Below are 26617 nucleotides of genomic sequence, written 5' to 3' on the forward strand. Positions count from 1 at the left end.
AGTTGCTGAACACTGGAAACTCGGCGCGATTCTCCTCTCCTCGTCGCCCCCTCGCCTATAAACCAAGAGTTACCGCAACAAAAGTTGCTTCGTGTAATAGCCGAAAAAGACGGTGTTCAAGTTCGAAAAGTAGTGTGTGGTAGTAGAAAAATGTGCGTGTATTGCACCTCGAAAACAATTTCTTGATCGTGTAGCAGATTCAGCATAGTAATACTTCTATTTATAAACTTACGACAGAAAACGCTCAGATACACGACGCATAGAAGTGAAGTCAGCCTTGAATACCATAATTTTAAATTTTATATTAGCTGAAAATATTTTTCACTTGGAATTTCACTGATATGGCAGCACTACATTATCATTGCTCTCTGACAGTTCCACATACTTCCGTAGCAGCCATATTGAAAGAATAGAGTAGAAAAAACGAATCCATTCGAACGAATTCATTCGGATTTTTCGCTTTGAGTTGTTCGGTTGTGTGCTTTTAAACTTGCAATCTTGCATAATTGTGAAAATTATTATAAATATTAATATAAAGTTATAAATGGTAAGAATGAGTAACCAAAAAGATAATTCCAACCAAAATGGAAATAATGGAGATTATAACGATGTAAGTAAACTAGCCACGAATTCATTTGCTCAGAAAATGTTCGAGAAGGTGAAAGCTCTTGTCGGCCATTTTGTTTTCTGTATACATGCTATTGAAAAATCGATTTCGTTTTTTAGGAGGAAATTAATGAGCCAGAATGCCTACGAAAGCTATTTATTGGAGGATTAGATTATAGAACTACGGATGATGGACTTAAATCACATTTTGAAAAATGGGGTAAAATAGTGGATGTGGTGGTGATGAAGGATCCTCGAACGAAGCGATCACGTGGTTTTGGGTTTATCACCTATTCAAGATCTACTATGGTTGATGATGCACAAAATGCACGCCCCCATAAGATTGATGGCCGTGTTGTAGAACCGAAACGCGCAGTTCCACGTCAGGATATTGATAATCCACATGCTGGTGCAACCGTAAAAAAATTATTTGTTGGTGGGCTAAAAGATGAACATGATGAACAATGCCTGAGAGATTATTTTGGTCAATACGGAAAGATAACGGATGTGAATATAGTCATCGACAAGGAAACTGGCAAAAAACGCGGATTCGCTTTCATTGAATACGATGACTATGACCCAGTTGATAAAATTGTGTGTAAGTAAATAGTTCATATATTATACATATTTCTGTATCTACACCAGTTTTGTTTTTGTGTTATAAGGTACAGTCCCAGCTCCGCATATGTATTTCAATAACATTATGCGGCGTTTCACGACTGTAAGATTAAAATTAGACATATATTATATTATGTTGATTTTTATAATGATGAAGAATCGATGAAAATGTATATGCAACATTTGATAAATGTGAACCACAGTTCCCTGATACAGCAGCTAAAATAATTTGTTCTGTTTTTGGTTTGCTGAAAAAAATAAAACTGTGAAATAAATTACAGCGTCGGCTAACGCTATGTTATGCGAATACTTAATATCAAATTCAGTGTAACACGCAGCCTCGTTACAATTATTAAAATACACTCTTATTTAATAGAAAATGCATATTTTTGTATATTCTATACATTTTATAGTCTTACACAGTCCTGTGAAAACTAGTTTGAATTTCCTTCTTTGTTCAACTGGTTGATAAAATAAAACTGTGAGATAAATATCGTCGGCTTAAGCTATGTTATGCGAATGTACATTTCAATGTTTAAATTCTGTGTAACACGCGGCCTCGGTACAAAACACTATATTACACGTTCACTTCAAAATATGTAAGTTTTTGTGATTAATATATATATATTTTTTTTTAAATTTCAGTGCAAAAAACCCACAACATCAAAGGCAAAGCTCTAGATGTAAAGAAAGCATTACCCAAGCAGGACATGAATCGCCAAGGTGGTGGTGGTGGAGGTCGTGGCGGAAATATGGGTCGTGGTGGCAATATGGGGGGTGGAATGATGGGCAATCAAAACAATTGGGGTGGTAACAACCGAGGCAACGACAATTGGGGTGGAAATAACGGCTTTGGTGGAGGATTCAATAGCAATGGAGGAGGAGGTGGTTGGAATAACAATAGTGTAGGTCCTTGGGATAATGGCAATAGTGGAGGTAACTGGAATAACGGTCCTTCGAATTTTGGTGGTCCTGGAAATAATGGACCAGCCAACAACGGTAACTGGGGAAATGATTTTGGAGGTGGTTATCAACAAAGCTACGGTGGTGGTCCTCAACGAGGCAACTATGGTAGCAATAATCGTTCGCAGCCGTACAATCAAGGCAATTTTGGCAACAAAATGGGTATGTAATAAATGTATCCTCACATACACACTAAACTTTTTACACAGTCCCAGCTCCGTATAAATTAATTCAATAATTTCATACGGCGTTACGAGGCTGTAAGAGCAATGCAAATATAATATCATTGTTAATTTGTGTCCCGTGGGTATCATAAGTTGATGAAAATGTATTTGGAACAAATTCTAATGAACACACTAAATTTAAATCCCACACGAGATAAAAAAATATAAATTATATTCAATTAAATAAAAACTATTTTACCGTTACCACATTCCAGGCAATCAAGGAGGTAATTTCGGTAATCAGGGCAACTTTGGTGGTCCTAATGCTATGGGCGGTGGTGGAGGTAACAGAAGATACTAAGGTGAGTTTTGGTTTTAACTTTAGCATTTCTATTTATCGTTTTTGTAACACATTTTATGTTTAAACTTAATTATTAGGTTTTAATTTTTATTATGATTTGTAGATAGTGGAGATACATTTTTGGCGAGATAATAGTATTTCGATTTTCGAAATCTTCAAGGATACATCACATTTGTATCGTGATAGATCTTGATGAAAAATTCTTGAGCATAAATAAGTGTAGTTATCCCGACTTATAATTTAATTTCTTTATTAATTCTCTAGTGCAGATCTGTGGTACAATATATATTAAAATTTTAATTTCACTAATTTTAATTATAGAACTAAAAGATTCAAAGCTATTTTTGAATGTCAATAAATGATTTCTTATTTATAAACATTTATAGGTCGTAAAATTGAGCCAGGTCACATTCGTAAAGATTAAAGCAAGCAATCGAAAAGTTACATATAAGAAAACTTAAACAGCCACGAAAGCAGCAGAATTAACAGTTTCAGTTGAAAAGAATAAAGGTCAGAAAATTTAAAGCAGAATGTGATGAGATACCCCAGGAACAATTTGAAGCACAGGTGGTCGAGAGGAAGGGAGAGGAATGACGATGATGATTATATAAGCAACAGTTACATATATGAATACTTATACACAGATACGAAGAAGTTACTCATGTGTAGGCATTTTACCACATCAGCAAAATAAGTACCTATCGTACGTAGTTTTAAAGATGAAAATTTTAAGGATCAAATGCAAGAGAGAGACGAGTATTAAATATTAAAAAGTTAAGACAAACTTCCACATATATTTCGAACAAAACAGATAATTTGATGAAGAGGATGATTATGTAATAGAAAATGAAAAATTTAAAAGAGGAGAAACTTTATATTAAAATAGTTTTTTTCACAGTTTCTTGGATTGATTTTCTATGCTGAATCAACTCCTTGAAATTATGCACATAACATGTAGTCAGATCCTCCCACATTTCATACCTAATCTAGTGTTATATCTAATGTTTTAGATTTTCTGTAAAATATTCAAATAAGTTTTTAGAATAAGTTTAGTTGTATTGTATTTATTGTCAAATATTTGTCATACCCACAAGGTTTGATGTTAGAAAGTCTGTAAGGAAAATTTATCTTACAAATTAACCAGATTGGATAGATGTAGTAATCAAAGAAATTATCAATAATTGACAGGATAATTCGAGTCAAATTTCTTAAATTAGTTATCTTTTATCATTAAAAATTACCTGATATTGATAATCTATGTCTTAAAAACTTCGATTAAGTTCTCACTGGAATCATTTTTTACTGAAGAATACAATCTTTTATAATTGTAAACTTATACATATAGAGAAATATATACTTTACACAAAGACTGTGCAGTAACATACATTTAAGGAAAGATGTGCATATCGTGTGTAGCACTTGGTGAGAAGCAGACAAGTGAATTGAATAAATTTTATTTGATTAGGGACTCACTGTCTTGGGAGCATAGACTTAAGTTTTTCTTCTCAGTGTATGTTCACCATTTCGTAGAAGAGGTGATTTTGGAGTTATCAGTTAGATGGGAAAAGGCTTATCTCGATATATGTTAACCAATGTAGTTATATTAAAAAATAGTGTTTTGAAATACATGAAACTTTTGGTTTGCCGCAAAGTAATTTTAACAATTTTTGTTGCAAGATCGCTGCCAAGTGCTGTGAGTGCATTCTCATCTTTGCCAAGTGAATAGAGCTTCGAAACGGGAATACCGGATGCATACTTTTGGGACAGAAAGTAGAGGCGAAGTTAGTCCGACCATCTGCGGTAAGTTTTGTAAAATATATTGCAGGTTACAACTGGAGCAACTTGACGCATGATATATTTTTATTGTAATGTACTTGTACTGATATTTATTTTTTAAATAAAGTTTGCAAGTACGAAAGAAAATCTCTAGTTTTAATTATTGGGTCTCAGCCGTTATTTCGTCATGGTTTTCAGTTTTATTTAAGTTTTTAAATCAGCATAGCGAATGTGTTATTCATGCATGCAGGCGATTGTTGACATTCTATAATTGTTTTGGTTACGTGGGTGTGGATATGCCTCTGAACCTAACCAGGTTTTTAAAAATCGGTACTTATTGCAAAATTCAACATCTTTAGAAATGTAAACCTGTTTCGACAGAGGCCGAAGGGGTAACTTTTCAACTAACAATATCAAACATGATTAATACAATTTAGGTGCAGAATAGAGTTTAAGATTGTTGTGCCATGATATATTGCAACTGGTGTGATTTATCTCTGGAGCTAGTTTACAGAAATTTTGCGGCTGTGAAGTTGGAGACGGTTTCTTGGTAATTGTGGATTACTAAAACCGAAAATGAAAGTGAAAAATAAATAATAAATAAATAAAAAAGGAACTATACGTGATAGGGAACTTTTGAAATTAAAATCGTTATCCGGTCTCCTCAAATACCCCACAGACATCAGTCGAACATTTAGGAAAATGTACAGTTTAGAGGCATCGACCAAGAAAGCCACGAAAATTATAATTATTTTATATTTGACTTATTTTAACGTGAAGATGACAAATCCGTAAGCGGAAAGTCCATCTTTGCAATAATTTTATATAAGAAATAAAAAAAATTAAAATAAATATGAATTAAAATTATTATGGTTGGTTCAACGCTTCAAAACATAATGCTGGTCGACCAAAAACGGCATGTTCGTCATTAAAAAAAAATATTATTTTAGCGGCCTGATTTTGTATTACAATGCAAAGTTGTGAAACTATGACCTTTATATAATATATTATATACAAATGAGGTTATTTTGTAAAATATTTTAAATAAGTAAAATATACATATGAAGAAAATTTGGCAAAATGACGCCTTAATATTCTTGCGTATACATACATAGATATTAAAAGTTTATACATAAAACACAATTTAAATAACATAAACTTTGGGTATTCATAAATAAACTAGGTAAATTTATAATTATGAATTTAGAGCTTTTCTTGGGGCATTTATCTGATATATCGGCCAATTCACTTAGAACTTTTGCTTCGCTTTGCGCCCGACATTTGCTTTGACAGAAAAAGTCGATGTATGCTTTTGTATGAGTATGTTCACATCGAAAGATTTCGACGCGAAGTAAAGCAAATAGATGCCATTTTGTTAGAGAACTTTTGTTTTCTCTCTTCAATGCTTTAGTTTTAACCAGGAATAAAGGGATGTTTAACTTATTCCAGTGTGAGAACGCGTCAAAATAAACGTTTTTTATAACATTTTCCATTATGGGCAGGTCGAACAAAATAAGAATTTTTATTTATTTAAATTAAAACACCCAACATTTAATAAAAATAAAAATTACTAAATAGTGGTTATTTATTATATGGAGAAACTATTCAAATCCTTTTAATGTATATTAGAACAACTAACTTTTGTCCTTTCAATACCCAATAAAAGGATTTAAGCTTGTTAGCTCTCAATCATTAAATGTTTTTAATTATTTTCCATTGGAAACAATACTATATGCTTCAAATTACAAAACCTTTCATCAGATACCTTTAAATTTCACAAATTTATTTAATTTTCATTGTTTTTAATTTTTATAAGTGGTCTTGAACGATGCAACAAATCCCTCCGTTTACATATTTTTTTGCTAAGATTTCAATCTGGCCATCGCTCGTTTCCAATTGATAAACGTCAAAACCACCTAAACTCGATCAACTGTCAAAGTTTAGGTGGTTTTGACGTTTAGCAATTGTTCTCTCACTTCCAATGAGAGAGGAGTTAAACATCTCTTTATCTCTGGTTTTAACCATGGATAAATTGATACGAAACTCTTTGATTCGAGAGAGCGCTGTCAAAGTCCACATTTTTTATAACATTTGCCAATGATGCCACTATGGAAGAAATGTGTTAGGGAATTTTTAGTAAATGCTTTGGGAGTTTGTAATTTCCACACCACCGCTGAGGTATACAAAAGGCGCGTTACCGAAGTTAGTTTTGGGTGCTCGGTTCCCCTATAGGCCTATATCACCCATATAGGTACAAAATAAAATCACAACATTTATTAGTATTTACTATACCGCCTACTAGTATTACATTTATTTGTACTTATAATTTATAATTATAGTAATATTTACATCTACTACGCTACTCCAAACAACATATTAAGTTGGATCTATTAAATATTACAATACTATTTACTAAATTACATTACATTTCGCAAGCATGATATATTTTTTTATCATGCAATAAATTGCATCTAAAACAATATCAAAATAGGCACAATTTATGAAAAAATATTTATAAATTTCACTAAATAACTATATTTTTCTACTAATTAAAATTCTTTACGAACCTGGATCCATCCTTCTCCTTGTTGGGGAAATTGAAAAACCGTCGCGCTCCTACGCATCCAGCCACACACTTATTTTTAGTTCTCGGCATTTTCCTATAATACAAAAACATAATATATTTATATACATGTATTTACGATGGCTTTAATAATACACTTACCAACTTTATTTTTAGTAAAAACATTTATACACTGTATTTTTAATAAAAAACACTATATTTTCACAACACAATTACTTATGTACTCCACAATGAAAAATAACGAACTGATTTTGTCAGTTATTTTTAATGGGATTTTGTCTGGCAATTCATTGTTTTGCTTGTCACCTGATTCGTAGCCCATGAACTTTCAGTATTGCCATACCAAACCGTGAGATCATGGGCTCTCTCAGAAAGCGAAGAGAGGAGTTTCGGATCAACCCAGCGGGATATGGTAGACATTGGTAAGCGAGCAATGTAAACGATACAGCATGATTGTATCGCTTACCCCGACCGATGAAAATTAACACGGCGATGTCCTACGAAAATTAACAGATCACCTTTTACGCTTACCATGGGACGAAGAATTCTTCGATGCCAAAGTAAACGAAGAATTCTTCGATGCCAAAGTAAACGATGAATTCTTCGATGTCACAGTTAACGAAGAATTCTTCGATGCCACAGTTAACGAAGAATTCTTCGATGCCATAGTTCACGAAGAATTCTTTGATGCCAAGGTCAATAGGAAAAATTGCATATTCGTATGAAAATAAGTATTATGTGTACAAAAACTCACCTTATAGGCCACTTACACTTGTTGTTAAAAATAAAAATGCACTAGATTCAATACAATCTTTATAAAGGTTTTATTTTACCCGAAATGCACTTAAAAATTGTTATAACAAAATGTGTTTAAATGAACCGAATTATTACAAATTTAAATAGTTTAAAAACGTTAAATACATATGATATGTATATGTATGTATGTATATATAAAATGATCAAAGGTTGAAAACAGTTTTAAAAACGTTAAATATACATATATACAGACGGGTAACTAGCGGAAAGAACCGGGATGCTGCCAAAGCGGAGATGTTGGTCGCTACTCATTTAGCCATTATGGTTTTCTTTTAATTTTGTGGCTGAGTCTCTTGCCGTTTTTTTCAAGCAACGAGACTTGAAGAAACTGCGTTTGGCGAGTTTGATAACTTTTTGAATTTGGTGAATATACTCCGATTCGGTGAAGCCTTCAACTTTCACACATTCTACAAAAAAGTTGAAAGAGTATGTTTATAAATTTGAAGCTATGTCCTTCAATGTTAAAAACACGAAATACTTACCAAATAGTAACCAACTTTTTGCTTGATGATTTGACGAAATAATGAAAAAATTTACTTATAAATTTTATTCCATCAATTTGTATTTGTCGTTTTTCACGTACTTACTTGACTTGTAAATATGAACACAGTAGAATTTAGCCGCATAGCTTACTTTTATGCATTACCTGGTATCGAAGAATTCTAGATAGAATTTTCTTCGAAGCATTCTTCAAAGAAAAATGTAAGCGGGGGAACATTATTCCGCATAGCTTACTTTTATGCATTACCTGGTATCGAAGAATTCTACATAGAATTTTCTTCGAAGCATTCTTCAAAGAAAAATGTAAGCGGGGAAACATTATTCCGCATAGCTTACTTTTATGCATTACCTGGTATCGAAGAATTCTACATAGAATTTTCTTCGAAGCATTCTTCAAAGAAAAATGTAAGCAGTGAACCATTATCCCGCTGGGAATTTATCCATGGTTTTAACTATACACACAAAGCGTGAAAAGTGTGATGTTAATGAGTTTAATTTAATGAAAAATATTGGAATTGTTAGACCGCGTTCACACAGGAAAATTTTTATCGTCCGCTCTGTTTTTTTGATTGCGAGGGGAAAAGCAACAAAAAGAGACGAAAGGTTCCATTCGCTCGTGCTTGAGTTTATGTTCTTGTTCCTAACAATTTGCTTCGACGTAGTTTGACACTATTTTTCTTGTTGGTATTCTTTCCATACTACCACTTTCCGATCTTAACAGGGTTAGATAACAGCTTTTGGCTGGAAAATATTCTCCGCAAATCCGGTATGTTGAACGCGCCGTTTGTGGGTGTCATCTTTGGAGGAATATTTATAATATGCACGAAAACTAGATTTTTTAAATTTATTTTTTGTATATAGTATGCAAATATTTACATATAAAAATATGCAGACTAAATTTTAAGATTTTAGGAATGATAAGCATACAAATTCCTAATGAAACATATGTTTGTGTATCACTCATATGAAGCGTAGTAGAATTTGAGAACATGAAGTGAAATGGGTGGCAGGAAATTAACCGACCCAAGCTACCGGATTCGTGTCGCTAGGTGAAAAAAGTTTTGTGTGTAGGCACAGTCTAATCAGCCTTTGTAGCGCGGTCTTGGTTATAGGTACGTTCAATGGAAGAACGTTAATCAAATTAAAGCTTGTCTTCTGAAACATACATATGTATGTATGTATATTTTTGACATTTTTCTCAAGTATTTTGTAGGAGTTTTTTTTATTGATAAACATAATTACAGGCAAAGGTACACACCTTCATGATTATTTACATTGATTCGTTTAATATTTTACACAATGACGGATAATATTGTTAAGTTTATATATAAATATAATAATCACGAAAACACAGAATGTGAAGCAAGTATTAATATTGAGCTTCCTTTTGAACGTGGGGATGAATGTCTGGACGAGTTAGTTACACGCCTATTAAATGACATGGATACAATGCAGCGTTACCTGGATGAGCACGAAAGTAAACAGATATTATAAGATAATTTATAAAGTGAGAGTGAATGTACATTTAAATTACATTGTAGAGGTAAAAGCAGCACTGCGAAAGTTCATAATAGATGCGAATCAAATTTATTTGGATAAGTTTGCCGAACGACTTTTTGAACATGCAGGAAATAATGAGCTCGACTTGGAAGCAGTAATACGTAAAACGGAGCGGCAATATAAAGATGAAATAATACAATTCGCAGATCGCATTGGACCAAGCGACGAGGATATATTCGCTCAAAGTTTCCATAGGTAAATTCTTTACAAATAAAAATATCTGTATATTGTCTGCATGTATTTTAATTTGGTCCAAAGGCTAGTGCACTCATCTTCGTTGGAAGAGATTTTAAGACGCGAAAGAGCTTATGCGAAAGTTATTTCAGATATGAATACGTTAATGGACGAAGAAGTTGAATATCTTAACTCAACACAGCAAAAAGAAATGGATAATAAAATAAAACAATTGGACATAACCACTACATCCGATGTGTGTAATATTTGCTTTATATTAAACTTTGTTAAATGACTTGTATGCTTGCAGGATATAAATAACTTATTAGCACAACAATACAGCACCCAAAATTATATAAGACAACGCTACGAGTCCGAGTTACAAGCGAAACGAGGACATCAACGCAATGAATATCGAGATTGGATTACGTGCCAAGTTGGCAAAATATTTGAGACATCTCCGGCGGCTACTCCATTAGGAAATCGCTCATCTATGTTTATATCACAGCAGCCGTCGATGGAAGAAAGCTTCACAATACATTTAGGCTCTCAACTTAAGCACATGCATAATATACGCATATTAAGTGCAGATGTTACAGATCTCTGCAGTCCTCTGCATATTGATGAGAGGTGAGGTACGAGTTTTTAAATTAAATATATTTTAATATTTAAAACTTGCGTGTAGTTTAAATGGCCTAAATATGGCATTGGGCTTGTATTCAAGTTCCCTTTGTGGTGTAGTTGTTCTTACACCGTCTATCCAGGCACAGGCCAATAGGAGTATTATTAAAAATGCCAACATGTCCACCGAGTTTCATTTCGAACAGGTAAAAATGGTAGACATTTTTTGGAAATTATATAAGTTCGTAATTTATGTTTTGCAGATAGACAATCAGCTGGAAAAAATCGAAAAACAAATATGCAATTTAAGTGTTAATGATTCCACGTCACCAAGTGTGAACAGCAATAGTTCAGCTCTTGGAAATAATGATATACCGTTGAATACAGGTACAGTTGGGTCTGGTAGTGCAGGAGGCTCTCCAACAAAAATGGCCACCACAAAGCTAAAAACTGGTGATTTCTTTATTACCAAGCATTCAAACCTTTCGCAATCGCATGTTATATTTCATTTGATTTCCGACGAACCCATCAATAGTCCCAGTGAGATTAATTCTCGCCATCCCGTTATATTGGGTTTGCGTAATATACTGAAGACAGCTAGTCGGCATGATGTTACGACGCTAACAATACCTGCGCTGATGCGTCATGAAATGTCTGAGGATATGACAGTTCAGTGGTGCATGCGGAGGGCTGAGCTGGTGTTTAAGTGCGCCAAGGGCTTCATGATTGAATCAGCATCATGGGGTGGTGCGGAACTGAGGTATTTCTTTAATATACTTTTACAAATCGATATTGTGAACTGTCGTTGTTTTCTTTTTCATTTTAGCACATTACAATTGCTTTTGCCACATGATATTTCAGAGGAACTTTTTACCACATTAGCCGGCATGGTGCCAAACGTATTTCGAGTAGCCAATCCTAAGATACTTGTAGATAGCAATAAATGAACTGTTTCTTAATTTGTTGAAGTATGACTAAAACTATAAATATGAAATGAATCAATCAATTGGATATTGTCTAACAGTATACTTACTAGGTTGTAATCTATTATCTAACCAAATTAAAAACATATATGTAATTACTTTATTTTACTAGTAATCATCAAACTCTACTTGTTTTGTATATAGTTATTTCTTAAACTTTTTATTAAATAAATTTTAACTGTACCGTACATTTCTCAGAATGTAAATTTAGTTTTAAACAATTTCAAAGTCATGGAACTTACATCAAGAACGTTTGTTAAATTTCCTGTATTACTTCCCCACAAATGCCAATAGGTAATCAAAATAAATTTCTTTTCAATTCAAACACCATTAACCAGTGCATTTTAACTTTTGCAGTAATGCTGAAATATGCATAAATTGTTTATGCATATATGTATGTATGTAACTTCATATGCGTAGTGCTAAATAATTTTATATGCTTAATATTTCTCCAGTTATCTCATTTTTTCCTCTGATTTGTTATTTTAAATATATTTGTATATATGTATATGATACTCCATGTTAACAGTAATTTACGTAATGTATTTCTGCACAAACCAACGACTTCAAATCTTTTCAATGCAAAGATCGTTAGCTACGTGCTTTACACCTTCAATGTAATGTTTCAAAGATACATAAGTTCTTATGTACAATTTATTTATCATGACGACTCATAATATCATCGGAAACATCAATCAATTTTCAGTTTGTGTAACTTACGGGAAAAAGGGGTTTAAATGAAGACTATGTATAAGTACGACTATGACTGTATTATATATGTATGTGGTATACCGCGCATGTAGCCTTTTATCTGCAATATTTTAGTTTGTTTTGGAAAATGTGTTTATAGAAAAATAGTAATTCATCTGCGTCTATATGTATATGTATATATAAATATAATATTATTGTATAATTATTAAAGACGAAAATTAAGTGTGATGAATCTGGCAGGAGGAAAAGGCGATGCTACCGAATGTAGGGAAAGACAGAAACAAAAATTTAGACTATGATCCAAACTAGCTGTAATGGCTCAAAAATGCTTTATTGCTATTTTAGTAGATTTGCTATACATAAGTATCTCACGAAGAAGATTCATTCGTCTGCCTATCTATTCAACATATTGCTGTTAGCGTTTTGAATTTTACAATAAGCTAGTCAGAATTACAATCTTACGATTTACCACGGCTAATTAACGATGGCAAATAGCAATTTTTTTCGCATACAATTTTATCCCAAAGGGTGTTCACTGTAAGCAAAAAGCAGCGTGGAAAAACTACTAGGGGTATTAGAATATAATGGAACAAATTTGTTTCGAGCTTCGAATTTTTATTGCAACAATTTTTTTCTGTTTCATGTAAAACATATAGAAATATGTTTGTATGTTTTATATATTCGTATATTTCTTTGATTGGGGTTTGCCTTCTTCGTGGTGTGATATACATAAATTCTCCTGCAATATGTAAAGAACATCCTCAATGATGGCTTGGAACTCAATTGTCTGTTGAAAAACCAAACGAAATGTTGTTATGGAGGAAAACCTAACCAATTGTGAAAATAGAAGTTAGTGCTTGCATCTAATCTGTGATTCGTGACGATGAACGAACAAATAATTTACAATAGTTTCCTAAATTGTAAAATACGAAACATTCGCAATAACGAATTTTTTAATTTATACGCCGCTGTTTCATTACTAATAATTAATTTAAGTTCACATTAGATCCTAAATTAGTGGTTCCTTTATAACTACCCAAAATTTAAATAATTTTCCTTTGAAGAAGTTAAAAGTTAAAAAACGGGATTATATCTAAATATTGCTAATTTATTTATTAGGAGATCAAAAACAAAATGTATTTAGGGCAGAACATGCAAGCGCACGAATTATTTTCGAACCTTCTTTAGTGAAAGTATATTTTTATTTAAATAATGATAAATACAAAAAATGTATTTTTTATAGAAAACCCAGGAGGGATATAAAAAAACCGCGCATTTTTTTAACATTCCGTATTACGGGATTTCTGCAGTTTTGGGTTTCGATTTTATTTCTCACAGTAAACGCAATTAAATGGGTATACAAAAAAAATGAAGGTGCGCAATAGAACATTTTTATCAACCCTGTAATGTTTGATGTTTTACATATTTTTTATATATTAAATACGAATATTGCTTTCTAAGAGAAATTCAGTTGTGTTTTCGCAGGCCTCTAAATTCTTCGACATTTCGATAAACTCATAGTGTATAATAATTTTAATTATTTCTAGTTAATTAATTATATGTAAAATCCAATTTTCGAAATTCCGTTGATTTTGGTTCCTTTTCATTTATTTTTATTTCGTTTTTAAATACACTTAAACTTTATGATTTCTCGTGTGCAACTTTATTTTAAAGATTACCTGTTTATCAGTGCATAAAAATCTAGTATCTATTATGCTTCATCAACTCATGTATGTATGTATGTAATTTTTGTTTGCCACAAAAATGCGGTGAGTTTGTTTAAAATGTAACAGTAAACTACATAGTACATTCGATTTAAATTCTCCAATAATTTAATGTGCCCGTGTCTCGATTTCCACCTAAATTCCTTATTTTTCGGTTTTTTAGTCTAAAACTAGTGCATGTCTATATGTATGAATGTATGTAATGTAAAATATTCGTGTTAACTTATGTATTGGAAAATAATATAGTTTTATATCGTTAAATTGTTTACTTAGAAGCAAGAATAAACATAAATAAATTACAGCTTAACTCCAAATTAAATAATAAATTATCACAAATAAAATCGTAATCGCTCATACTTAATTAAAGGAAATACATTCTTGACTAATTATCGATTCAAACTTCTCTAATTATGCTTGCCAGTGCAGTTAACTGTTTACATGCAAACTTAACGTATAAAATGCTTTAGCATCGCAGTCAGCAATTTACATTTGGCTTTCTTTGCGCCACTGAAATGTGCCCGATTTCACGCCGATGCTAGAGGATCCCTGATTGCTGTTTGAGGAGAGCATGTTGTTGGTGCGCCGTATTAGTTGGGCGGCAGAATCAAAGCGACTCCGAATTAGACGCATTGCTGGATTTGTAGTGATTCCGCTGCGTTTGCTTTTGCTGCAAAGGAGAAGACATCAATTAAGCACACAAGAAAATATATACAAAAATGTTCATAAATCGAATTAATATATTTAAATGACGCCTCCTTAAAGAAGAAATTACAATAATTTTTACTGAGGTAGGTGCAGAAACATATCTACAGGGAACTGTGAGAGCTATCTGGCAATATATAATAGTCTTTAAAACTTAACTAATACTGCCAGCAAATTCAAGTAAATTATATACATATAAAAATGCTTTATTTAATCCGGTTATCGCTGCTCTTACCTAGATGAGCTGGGCTGGGTTTCCTTTAAATTTCCCAAAATTATACGCATATGTGTATCTCGAGCGAAGTGATTATCTGGTAGTACTGATTTCCCACCAGAACTACTGCTCTTGCCGTGATTGCTCAGCGAACTGCCCGAGGCGGCGGTGATTTCATCGAATGCATTCAGCGACGGTAGCTGACCGGGTGAGCTCAATTCACTGCTGGGCGAGTGCGGTGGTGTCGCATACAGTGGTGACATGCATTCCATATCATAGAGATCAGCCTCATTGGCACCGATACCAGAAACTGAAAGTATCAAAATATAAATGAATGAAAATTAATGAGCAGCATAAACTTGAATGCGTAGATGTATTATGTAACGCGATCGTACCAAATTGATGCTCGTTGAGATCGGGCAGCAACTGTGAATGCCGATGTGAGTGATGCGCTTTCGATTGCTGTTGCATTGCGCCGACTGCGTTGGAAGATGTTGAGGCGGCGCCATGCTTTGAATTGATGATGGGCGCATTTTGCACAAAGGGATTGTTACGCGAGTTGAGTTTGGTTTGCCGTTGCAGTTGTTGTGTGAACGTAAGCGGCGTCTGCTAAAGGAAACGATTTATTAAGTGTGTTTTTGGTTACTACTATGTCGCACTTACATCATTGCTGCTACCTGTCGATTGACTAGAAATAACGCTTTTTCGCTTGTGTAAGCTGCTCGTATCCGACTGCATTGTGTTCTGATAGAAATTGTTGGAGCTATGTGTCGACGTCGATGCATTCAGTATGTTAGATGGCACTTGCATGTTGTTATTGTTGTTCATACTGTTATTTACAGTGGCCGTGGTCGCCGCCGAGCAGACTGAGGGTGCGGAGGCGTGCGGCGGGTACGGTGGCGCACCCAGCCCTATGCTTTGATGAGCAGGTAACGCTGGTGGTTGGTCGGGAGAGCGCAGCATGCTCGGGTGGAATTTGGCTGGCTCGACTAGATTATTGGAATCGCCTGAAAGAAGCAGAAGTACAAATGTTGAAATAATTATAAATGGAAAAAATTGCAATTTGAGTGTTTGTTTACTTTTCGTGAAGTTTTCGAAAATCTTCAGTATGTTTGTGCGATTTGATTTGGCTGCCAATTTAATTGGTGTACGTCCGCAATGGTCTGACTTGTACGGATTGGCACCGTACTTTAATAAAGCAATCACACATTTTTCGTGTCCTTCCTGTGCAGAGATGCCCAAAGCCGTTGCTCCTTGTTTACATGCGTGGTCCGCTATTGCGCCAAAGTAAAGCAGTATACTCATGACATCATGATTGCCTTGCCAGGCGCACGAATGCAAGGGTGTGCGCGCTTCCAGGTCCATTGCGTTGACATCAGCGTTACCTTAAAAGTTTGAAGAGAATCATAGAATATTTTCGTTTCAATCTTTCGCCAGAGGCTCTCACCCATTGTTATAAGCATCTTAACCATTTCGGCGTGCCCCTGCCACGCTGCTACATGCAACGCTATGCGTCCCTCGCTATCCGGTATATTAACATCTACATTGGTCACTTCCAGCAGGTACTTAACTATATCCAGTTTATTTTCTAATGCTAGTATGTAAAGTGTGGTGCGTGAGTCTGCGTCCTTGGCGTTCACATCGCAGCAGAATTTCAACAGATATTGTAATGTCTCAAGGTGGCCCTCCAAGCAGGCGAGACGGAATGCCGTTTTGCCATCGTGTGCCTTTTGGTCTACGAATGTCGAATGTATTTCGAGTAAAATTTGTACGCACTTAGTCCGACCTTCTTGTGCGGCGAGGTGCAGCGCAGTCTTTCCTTCATTGTCGCACTCGTCTATCTTGGCGCCCGACTCTAGCAGCTGAAGACATACCTCATGGAAACCTTCGAATGCAGAATAGTGTAGCGGTGTCCAGCCGGCATTGTCGCGATGTGTTTCGTCTAGTCCACGATCTAGTAGTTGTCTTACGGTTTCGACATTGCCTTGTGCTGAGGCAATACTAAGTACGGTGCGTCCTTCTGAGTCCATGCAGTCGATGCCACAGCCCCAAAAGAGAAGTAATTTTACAACGTTTGCATGTCCGGCAGTGCAGGCGGCCCAAAGTGGTGTACGACCCATGAAATCAGCTAGATCAGGATCCGCGCCATTTTCAAGCAATAGCTCGCACACCTCGGCGTTGCCTTCGAAAGAACTCACAAGAAGTGGCGACATGCCGTCATTGTCCAGTTGGTCAGTGTTGGCACCGTGTTCCAATAAGGTCGATATAACCTTGCTATAGCCTGACGAACCACAGAGCGCAGCTACGCAAAGTGCACTACGTCCATCTAAATCCAGATGATTAACATTAGCACCATTTTCCAGTAGGATTTCAACAATATCATAATGTCCCATGTAAGACGCGGCGATCAAAGAGGTGCGACCCTGCCGATCCACAGAATTCACATCTGCACCAGATTCGATAAGTATTTTTAAAATGTCTTCGTGTCCGCTCCAAGCAGCTGCACGTAGTGCAGTACGGCCCTCCTTATCGGCTAGATCAATTTTACATGCGGGATGCGAGATCAGGAGCTTTACGACCTCTGTATGACCACCCCACGAGGCTGAACGCAAAGGTGTCCAGCCATCTCTATCAGCGTGATTGACATCGACGCGCTTCATTCGACCAGTGCCATCGTTGCAGGGCTGAGAGAAGCTCAACAATAATTTAACAACCTCTAGATGTCCATTGCGCGCGGCAATATTCAAAGCTGTCTGTCCGTTGTAGTCTTCAATTTCGAGATCGATGGGTCCTTTACATGCGTTCAATGCACGCTCGAGCAGCTGATGATTGCCATCGTTAGCCAAGATGTGTATGAGTGCTTTACCTTTGTGCAATTCAATTCGATTTGAGTCGGAGAGTTGGTGTAGCGTGCTAGAAGCATTTTCATCTTGACTCTCGTGATGTGGCTCGCTCTTCTCCGATGGGCTGGTTGGGCGTTGAGTTTCCAATATGCATGACTTCTCGCTTGATATCAACAGGTCAGCCAGCTCAAAGTCTATATTTTGTGATTTCTCCGACAGCTCGGGAGACATGAGTGATGATTCGCACGAGTTCTGAAGGGGAGAAAAAGAGAATACACGGTAAAAACTCATGAACATATCGAAATTGTTCAATTCGAAAATAAAAGTCAGATGGCAACATCCCCAAAACAAGTGAGCTTTCGGGATATTATTGAAATACTCCTAACCACAAAGCGAATTGAAACCTGTCTTCTAGATTTTATTTTATCGACTTACCTGTGCTTCAGCATTATTAATTCCTGTTTCAATTAACAGCTTAAGAATCTTCGCATCCGTCGGTAAGCTCGGCTTGAAGAAATCACATAAGAACTGCGAAAACTCATCAGTTAATTCGCTACTAAGGAATTTCTCAATCATGTTGCGTGTTTTAGGTAGAAAGTTCGGGTCGTGCTTGAAATCGTTTTCGCATTGAGAACAGCAGTTTAAGTGATTCGTGTAGAATGCATCATTCAAATTCAGTCGTGATTCGAGTAACATGAGTATTATATCCAAATTAACATTGCGACTAGTGAGATATTCGCCCGACTTGATGAGATGATATACAAATTTCCGAACATTATTTGCGCACAGTGTGTCGGCTACCAGCAAATAGTACATTGAGACCATTACGTGACCTTCGTTAACGTCACAAATGAACTTTTTCGTAGCGAACTTAACGTCGACCAACCAGTCGGAGAAGGAATTGTGGAATATCCTCAGTCGTTGCTGGTCCGCATCGTAAGCGACAATGTTCTTCATGAGATGTAAACGCTTTTCGAATTCTTCCGTATCGATGGCGTAATTGTGTGTACGCAGGCAATTAAAGAGGAAAAGTTTATCGACGTAACCAGATGAAGCGAGCAGCACATTCAGAAGTGGGCGTATTTTCATGTATTGCTTTTTGTTGAATGACTTCTGACAAATGTACAAGTACAAGCCGTTCAGTGTGCATGGTATCAATTTGATCTCACGAAAACTGAAAAAGTTCTCTTTTATACCATTCAATACTTTCTCCAGATACAATATACAACCATTCGATTTGATATATAATTGGTGAAGTGATTCTATTATCTCCTTTGTGAGCATAATACTGTCTTTAAAGTCCGAGTTTAGTCTATTAATTATGTACTCCTGAACATCTTTCACAACGTGCGACTTGCGTAAGTCATCCAAAGTGATTTTCTTAAAACCTGTGAACATCCGTGTGATCTGTTTAGTTTGCTTTTTGGTGGTACACACCAGAAAGAGCCACTTGGGGAAGAGGTGTATGTGATTGGATAATAATTCCGCAACGTTGCGACTCTTGTGACTAGTCGACATGCCTCTTCCACCCTTCAAAGTGGTGATCAAATTTCCCTCATTTATATAATTTTCATCGATGGAATCGATCAGCAGCAAAAGTGCTGTTTTGGGCGGGGTAAGCTCGAGTAGCGGGAATAGCAGTGCCTTTTTAAAGCATTCATCAGGATTTTTCTCAATGCTATCGACATTCAAACATTCCAGTATTTCTGGGTTTGAGAGCAACATTTCATAGTAACCATCTGCGATTACTGTCCGGCAACTTTTCGGCTTGGGAAGTGGCGGTGGTAGCGTGTTCATATTATCGTTTGCGCCGCTGGGATGTATGTAGTTGTCAGTTACTTCGCGATCATTGAGCTTTTCGAATTCAATTAGATTTTCGCAATTTTCTTTGTCTTCTTCATTGATGTTCTCTTTTTCAAATGCGTTCTTACATTCTTTGACATCTTCTTGAAGATTTTTATCTGCCTCTGGCTTGTCTTCATCGTCTTCATCATGGTCGGATTTCGGATTCTCTTCGATGGCTTTGTTGCCATCAACATTGTCCTCATTAATAGCAGCTTCTATCTCATTTTTGAGATCTTCGCTAATCATGTCAGCAATATCCTCACCACCCCCATGTTGAATAGCTGTAGCACCAGTACTTGGTGTTAGAACTGCTGTCACTTTAACTGGTGAGGCAACAGCACTTGAACGGCCGAGTTTCACTGGTATCTTTGATTTCTTGCCGGGGCTACATTTGGTCGATGTTGAAGGCGAGCTTTTCTCCTTTTCTGGATCGGCGCGTTTCCCCTTTTCTGTATCGTTGTCTTTATCTTCGTTGCGATCTTTAGCATTACTTTTGTTACCCGTTGAAGGCGGATGCGTGCCATAATTGTTGTATTTCTTGTTGTCATCGATTGCGGAATGTTCTTCGGCTGCAGCAGGTTCGGACTTTTGTCGCATAATACAGGCATTGCCGGACTTTTTGTTGTTAGTCGAAGTACGTCTCTGTTGGAAATGTTCTGGTTTGTCGATGTCACAACTGTTGGCGCCACGTCGGAGTTCAGCAATTAAAATATCTTCAACATTTTCGTCCAATGTGATATTGTTCATAGCCTCATCCAGTTTTGACTCTTGTTGTTGGGCCTCCTCCTGCAGAAAGGAGAAGCCTTCATCAATCACGCGCTGGCATTCATCCTTTGCGATTAATGAAGAATGGCTTAATACTTGTAGTACTATTTTACGCATAAATAGAGAAAGGCTGTGACATTCCGGGTTCTGTGATTCGATCAGATAGCAACCAAGTAATTTGCGATTCAGGATGCCTTTAGTGCCAGAGTTGCCATTCATAATTGCTTGACAGATCGAAGTTTTACCTGAGCCATTCGAGCCCAGTACGAGGCAACCGTTATACGTAGAGCTGGATATTGCCGCTGCTTTGGCACGAGCTGCCATAAAACCACCGGCGGCTTCGGCTTTGCCTACAGCCCCAGTACTGAGCAGACCAGGCATATTCTTCTTGCCTGCGGTGCGCTGTTCCAAGCATAGCGCTATCTTTTTCAGCACCCATTCGCGGTGTATGTACACTGGTTGTCCGCTTCGCGCAGTGAGAGTCTGACTTTGAGAACCACATGACGATGCAATGCCGCTAACTTCCTTATCGGGCGAAAGCTTCTTCTGCATTAAAACCTCTAAATTATCCGCAGTCTCTGTTAACACCGATTCACTTGTATCTGCAGTGACACTCATACTGTGGTCTTCATTCCCTTCAGTATTGGAGTCTACCTTGTTACGCGTTGCTTCGATGGTGAAATTCTGTTGCACCAAATTGGCAAAGTGTTCCTCTCGAGCCAAATTCGAAAAGCTGGCGTTGGGACAGTCCCGGCTAGATACCTCTAGCTTTTTCTGCAACTGTGTAGTGTCCTTGAGAAAATTAAGTATACGCCGATCCTCCAGCTGATGACTGGGAGTGTTCGAGTTGGGAAGCGGCGGCAATGAGGCAGGTTGATTCGTGTAATGCGAACCACCAACTAATGCGCTCGACGAGCAACCATCCACGGCCATGTCATCATCGAGATCGGTTACTGGAATGGCATTGCCATTTCGACTGCATAGCCGAGTTAGGTCTTTTGAGTTTAGTTGCTTGTATTCCATGAGATTGGACAATTTGGCATCGTGTGCATCATGGGTGTCGTGGTTGCTGCCACTCGCATGCAAACGTGCACCCGAACTGTTGAAGCGCAGGCGTTCCCCGCTTTTGTAACGGTCCGATTTGCGCAATGGTGTGGCGTAGAGCATCTCTTTGGACATATTAGTGGCGGCATAATGCCGATTGTTCGACTGCTGTTGCAGCGTTATCGGCGATGGCTGCTGTTTGTTGTTGGTCAAGCCGGTAGAGTTAGTGTGCGGATTGGAGTTAGCTGCATTCTGATTGCTTATATTGTTCAGTAATAGCTGCTGAGAGAGTGGGTTATTGGCCACCGCTGCAGCGACGGCATTATTTGTGTTCGATTGGGCAGACTTTTGTTGTTGGATTTTGCGTACAGCATCATTGTACATAGCCTGACAAGGTAAGTTTTCGTAGATGTCGTTGCGTAGATTGTCATTATCTGGATGCTTCGACATCTTCGTGATAGTGGATTGGTGAAGGTTCGTGGGAGGGTTCTTGTTTCACTTTCATACACTCAACTTAATGAGACTATTTTGTTTGGGCGAAGAAATTCATTTCAACAACTCGTTCAACCTTTCACTTTGCCGCTCGCTTTTGGAACTCTGAAATTAATAAAGAAGGATTTTACTAAATTTTACATTTTTATATTTTTAATTATTTATTTTAATATTATATCAAGTTTTTAAAATAGATTTTTTATATAGAGAAAACAAGTAAGGAAGGGCTATTCTTAGGGCGAAGAAATTCATTTCAACAACTCGTTCAACCTTTCGCTTTGCCGCTCGCTTTTGGATCTCTGAAATTAATAAAGAAGGATTTTACTAAATTTTACATTTTTATATTTTTTATTATCTATTTTAATAGTATATCAAGTTTTTAAAATACGTTTATATAGAGAAAACAAGTAAGGAAGGGCTAATCTTAGTTAGTGGCTTAGTCAGATGTTGCTTTACTGTTGTTTTTCGGCGACACCAGGACTTTTTGGATGGCCGGGAAGAGGTCGCTGATGAAGACCGGAAGGATGAGCAAATCCAAAGTAAAAATGATGCTCATAGTCTTTTTTGATATCAAAAGCATCGTCGACCATGAATTTGTTCCTCCTAGACAAACCGTCAACACCAAGTTTTACGTGAGAGTCCTCAAGAGCCTAAAACGAAAGGTGAATCGGGTACGACAAGACATCGCAGACGATTGGAAGTTGCACTACGACAACGCCCCGGCTTACACGGTTCTTCTTGGGAACTGCTACGTAACCAAGTATTTAAGCGAAGCCTTTCTCTTTCTTTTCTTTTAATGCTTCTGACATATTTATTTGGCGAAATATCGCAGGCAAAAGGCCGAAAAGAATCACATTATTCCAATTTGGGTATGAGAAAGTTGTCGACCTGATGGAATTGCGTTTGCTCACACCAGCTTTATTTGCAGAGCTCCACACACTGACTGAAGAAGTTCAAGCATCGCTTGGTCAAGAGTTTCGAGCTTAAAGAGACATAAATTGCCTTCAATCTCAATTAAATGCCACTAAATGGCCTTCATATATTTGCGTTCAAATATTCCTCTTCATACTATTTTCCTAATTCCTGTAAGGACGGTTTATTTTCAGTTAATTTTGTCGCTCCTCAATGTTCAACGCCGTAAAGCTGACACCAAAGAAAATTAACGAAAATTGTGTCAGACATGATTGGGTGGTGCTTTGGCCATATTTCATGGGTATATATGTACTTGTAAGTATGTTTGTGTGCTACTTACATTGAATACTGCTAGTACATGGGGGAAGACCGCTGATTCGCTTACATAAACTTGCAAAATATATATAATAAATTAGGGACATTAGCGTGAAAAGCACTTAAGATGGTCCTTGTTAATGGCAGAGAAGGTGTTAAGTAATAATGACGATAACACTAATAATGAGTTACATAATGAGAGCACTTTTCCTTGGTGAGCTAATAATATTGACTTCAGTTGGGTAGGGAAAGTGGTTGAAGAGTATGAAGAAACGAGAAAGGCAAGTTGGGTTAATTAGCAGAGTATGGATTAAAATAATTTAAATGAGAAAAATATTAACGTTAGGTTTACGAAAAAATCGTGAGAGACATTTTTCTGAGACCTATGACGCGGGATATCTTCTTCAAGTGGTTGAAAGCAAGATTTTACTTTTTCTATCTGATTGTAAGGAAGAAACAGAAAAATATAAGCTTAAGGACCTATCCGTTACAATTAAGAGTTCATACTTGGAGAGACGAAAAAAGAACCTTAGTTTTCTTTTGACCCAACCTAAAACACATACTCACAATTTGAAACTATAGACGAATGATTGCTATAAAATGAAGAAATAAACGATAAACTGTTTAGACGAACTGGATATACTTGGATAAAACTCGGATGAAATGATTATTCTGGCACCCATGGATGATGAAGATTTGACCTTCTATAAACCAGCAAATTCCAAGTTGCTATTTGTGGTGGGTTCAAAAGGTTCCTGAAAACAAGTAAGTCATGGTATGTTTAAACCCCTGAGAAAAGTTTCATGAGTTTTTAAGGTTCTAAATTAGGAAAAATGCGGAGCCCGGCGAGCATGTTGCTTTTTCGAGACTGTGTTTTTGAAGTCGTTTGGCAAGGCTTCTCGAAAACTACGAGTACTCAAATAACTTCATGAAATTTTATACAGGTCTTTGAGATACATTTCTTAAAGACTTGGCTGAAGGATTTTTAAAGTATTTTTAGATGATCCTCTAAGCAGTTAATCTGGCAAAGCGGGCGCACTTTTTTTCCGAAGGGTCATGGCGTCACAGTGGCCGAGACTGAAATATTTTTTCCCAAATTTCAAAGTTTCTTTGTTAATAGTGTATGATTGTGACAAGAAAAAATTCTTATAAAATATTTCATTTTTTATACGAGAAAAAAATTGTTGTAAAAGGCTGTTTTTTACCCGAGGAAACCTATGTAACCCTTAAAGATCAGAAACATTCTGAGATAAATGACAAGACGTCGAAAGTCATTCAATATGTAACAGAAATGGTGATTTTGAGACTCTCACATTCTAGAATAAGTTTAGCCTAACTCTAACGCTGCGTGCATAACTCTGCCAATGATAACAACACAATGAGTACAAATATTTTCGGTGCTTATTTACTTAGTTCGTAAATAAGGTAAATGATTTAGTACCTGGTACATAAACACACATATACATACATATATATAAGAAACATATGTGTGCGCACTTATACTCTGCCGTAAGTCAATAGCAGTGGCTTACGAATTTGTATATTTGACGATTTTTAAATCCTCATCAATTTTATGAGCATTGTCAATATCCTCATCAATCATTCAATTCATTACGCGCTCTTGTAACTCGGCAAATGGCGTACACACATCCGACATCCGACAACAATAGCTGTAAATATGGCACACACGAATACACTAGCAGTGAAGGATAAAGCGAAATAAAAACTATAATCCACAGGCAATCGACAATGACGAGACGATGTAAAACATTTGCATTCAGATTAAGCAAAAAATGAATTTAGCAAATAAAGCGAAATGCGACAGCAGGACACTGAGCGCAGGGTATTACGCACATACAGTCACGTGTATATGCCTGTGTAAATACAAATATAACCCATATTTTCGCATTTTATTACCAAATACAAGGATAACAACAAACGCTTGCCTGCCAGCGCTGACATATCGGAAAACTAACAATATGCGCTGACAACGCACTGCCAGGGAAGCGGAGGAGTGCGAGAGTTGAAGTGGAAAACGGATGCCAGTGGATGCGGATGCCTCTGTGCCTACATATATGTATATACATACATATGTGTACTGTATATGGCTGCGCATGTGTGGAGGATTTGCTGTTGTACGAACGCGTCATACAGGCGTTCCACTGAGGCATGGAGCAGAGACGTCAAGTGTATGGGTGTGGCTGCACAAGCGAGCATAATTTGCGTAGGTTAGTTGGCGCGCGCGCGGGCGTCGGTGTGTAGGTGAGCGGCTGTAAGCGTGTGTGTGCGCGTGGCTGTTTATGTCACAGGATGTTGCAGTGAAGCGCCAAATAATGGCACATGACTTCAGAGAAGCGTTGTCGCCCGGCATATAACACACGCGCCCCTCCGGCTGCCGCCCGTCCTGGTGCTGTTGTTTGTCAAAGAATGTCAATATGTTTGTCGCATAAAAGGCAACTACACAAAAATGCCAGAAAATCGAATGAAAAGGAAAGCAAAGTAAAGCTAAAGCACGAAGGCACAACTACCAACCATACAGCGGCAGGATAGGTGCGCACAGACAAGGGTGTACGAATAAAGGGAGCACAAGGAGTTTGACGCGTCACTTAAAACGGTTGCTGCTTATACACGTAACCAAGTGTATTAGTAGTGCGTATGTATGTGTGTGTGGGAATTTGTAAATAAGCGAATGAATGGATGAATGAATGAAATGTAGGGTAACAACTTGACATGTGGAAACCCCATAAAACGACACGGCAGACAACAACTGGCGGGAGTAAGCGGCAAATGTAAACACAAACAGCACAACACGCGCCCATTCGCATACAACGGCACGCACATTCGATAGTCGTGCTGCTGCTCGGGTTTGTGCCAGCCACTGCAGTTGTTTGTCTACATTAGGTGCATTTACTTCGCTTCCATTGCGAAATTTACGAACCATATCCACTCCTACCGCATTCACACATGCGTGTGTGTGTGAGTGCGTCAGCCCTGAGCATAACTGGCATGAAATAGCAGCTGAATGGGTGGATAGCAGGAGTGGGCGGCGCGCGCGGTTGCGGCGGGGTGTGTGCGAACTAAAATGCAAATATTCTCGGAAATGCAAATAGTAAAGCGCATATTAAAATGCCAACGCGTGCAATAAAAATACAATTTCCTCGCATCCACATGCGCATAAATGCTTGCAAGTGGAATATGTGGCCGCAAGCCAGCGCGTGTGAGTGTCAAACGCATTTCAGTTGACATCGGACGCATTTCATTGCGCTCATTATGAGACTATTATTTGCTTGATTTCTCTTGAGATTGCATTTGAGTTTGTGCAA

The 26617-nt window shown here is 37.0% G+C and overlaps 3 protein-coding genes and 1 long non-coding RNA gene across 11 annotated transcripts in view; 2 read left to right on the top strand and 2 right to left on the bottom strand.

Annotated features, from left to right (window-relative positions):
- Window positions 1-117: 117 nt before the first annotated feature.
- Window positions 118-4635, top strand: LOC105232797 (heterogeneous nuclear ribonucleoprotein A1). 2 transcript variants are annotated; one of them, XM_011214661.4, is made up of 5 exons: window positions 118-610; window positions 727-1204; window positions 1870-2349; window positions 2627-2713; window positions 3099-4635. In XM_011214661.4, the coding sequence occupies exons 1-4, from the start codon at window positions 545-547 to the stop codon at window positions 2710-2712; spliced, it is 1110 nt and encodes a 369-aa protein (XP_011212963.1). In that variant the 5' UTR covers window positions 118-544; the 3' UTR covers window position 2713; window positions 3099-4635. The 2 variants fall into 2 exon arrangements, with proteins under 2 accessions (XP_011212963.1, XP_011212971.1); XM_011214669.4 differs by having other exon boundaries at window positions 422-610; window positions 4390-4635.
- Window positions 4636-8176: 3541 nt separating this feature from the next.
- Window positions 8177-8836, bottom strand: LOC125776273 (uncharacterized). The gene is made up of 2 exons (XR_007421596.1): window positions 8637-8836; window positions 8177-8534 (listed from the first exon to the last, which is right to left on the bottom strand). It is a non-coding gene; the product is annotated as an uncharacterized LOC125776273 (long non-coding RNA).
- Window positions 8837-9208: 372 nt separating this feature from the next.
- On the top strand, window positions 9209-11933 carry LOC105232810 (protein C12orf4 homolog). 2 transcript variants are annotated; one of them, XM_049447761.1, is made up of 8 exons: window positions 9209-9501; window positions 9634-9866; window positions 9931-10144; window positions 10208-10379; window positions 10434-10753; window positions 10809-10950; window positions 11008-11504; window positions 11571-11933. In XM_049447761.1, exons 2-8 carry the CDS (start codon window positions 9689-9691, stop codon window positions 11689-11691), a joined length of 1644 nt encoding a protein of 547 aa, XP_049303718.1. In that variant the 5' UTR covers window positions 9209-9501; window positions 9634-9688; the 3' UTR covers window positions 11692-11933. The 2 variants fall into 2 exon arrangements, with proteins under 2 accessions (XP_049303718.1, XP_011212982.2); XM_011214680.4 differs by lacking the exon at window positions 9209-9501 and having other exon boundaries at window positions 9576-9866.
- The window catches only part of LOC105232825 (uncharacterized), an 81450-nt gene continuing 66689 nt past the window's right edge, over window positions 11857-26617 (bottom strand). For 4 of the 6 annotated variants that reach the window (XM_049447757.1, XM_049447756.1, XM_049447754.1 and 1 more), the window contains 7 exons: window positions 18357-22172; window positions 16526-18173; window positions 16158-16463; window positions 15742-16085; window positions 15474-15687; window positions 15100-15388; window positions 11857-14829 (listed from right to left, as the gene is read on the bottom strand). In XM_049447757.1, coding sequence (XP_049303714.1) covers window positions 14646-14829; window positions 15100-15388; window positions 15474-15687; window positions 15742-16085; window positions 16158-16463; window positions 16526-18173; window positions 18357-22025 — 6654 coding nt within the window. In that variant the 5' untranslated portion in view covers window positions 22026-22172 and the 3' untranslated portion in view covers window positions 11857-14645. Of the gene's footprint in view, window positions 14830-15099; window positions 15389-15473; window positions 15688-15741; window positions 16086-16157; window positions 16464-16525; window positions 18174-18356; window positions 22173-22337; window positions 22367-26617 lie in introns of all 6 variants that reach the window. The other 2 variants (XM_049447755.1, XM_049447760.1) reach the window with 2 other exon arrangements.

Source organism: Bactrocera dorsalis, chromosome 2 (genome assembly GCF_023373825.1).
Source record: "Bactrocera dorsalis isolate Fly_Bdor chromosome 2, ASM2337382v1, whole genome shotgun sequence".
Lineage (NCBI taxonomy): Eukaryota > Metazoa > Arthropoda > Insecta > Diptera > Tephritidae > Bactrocera > Bactrocera dorsalis.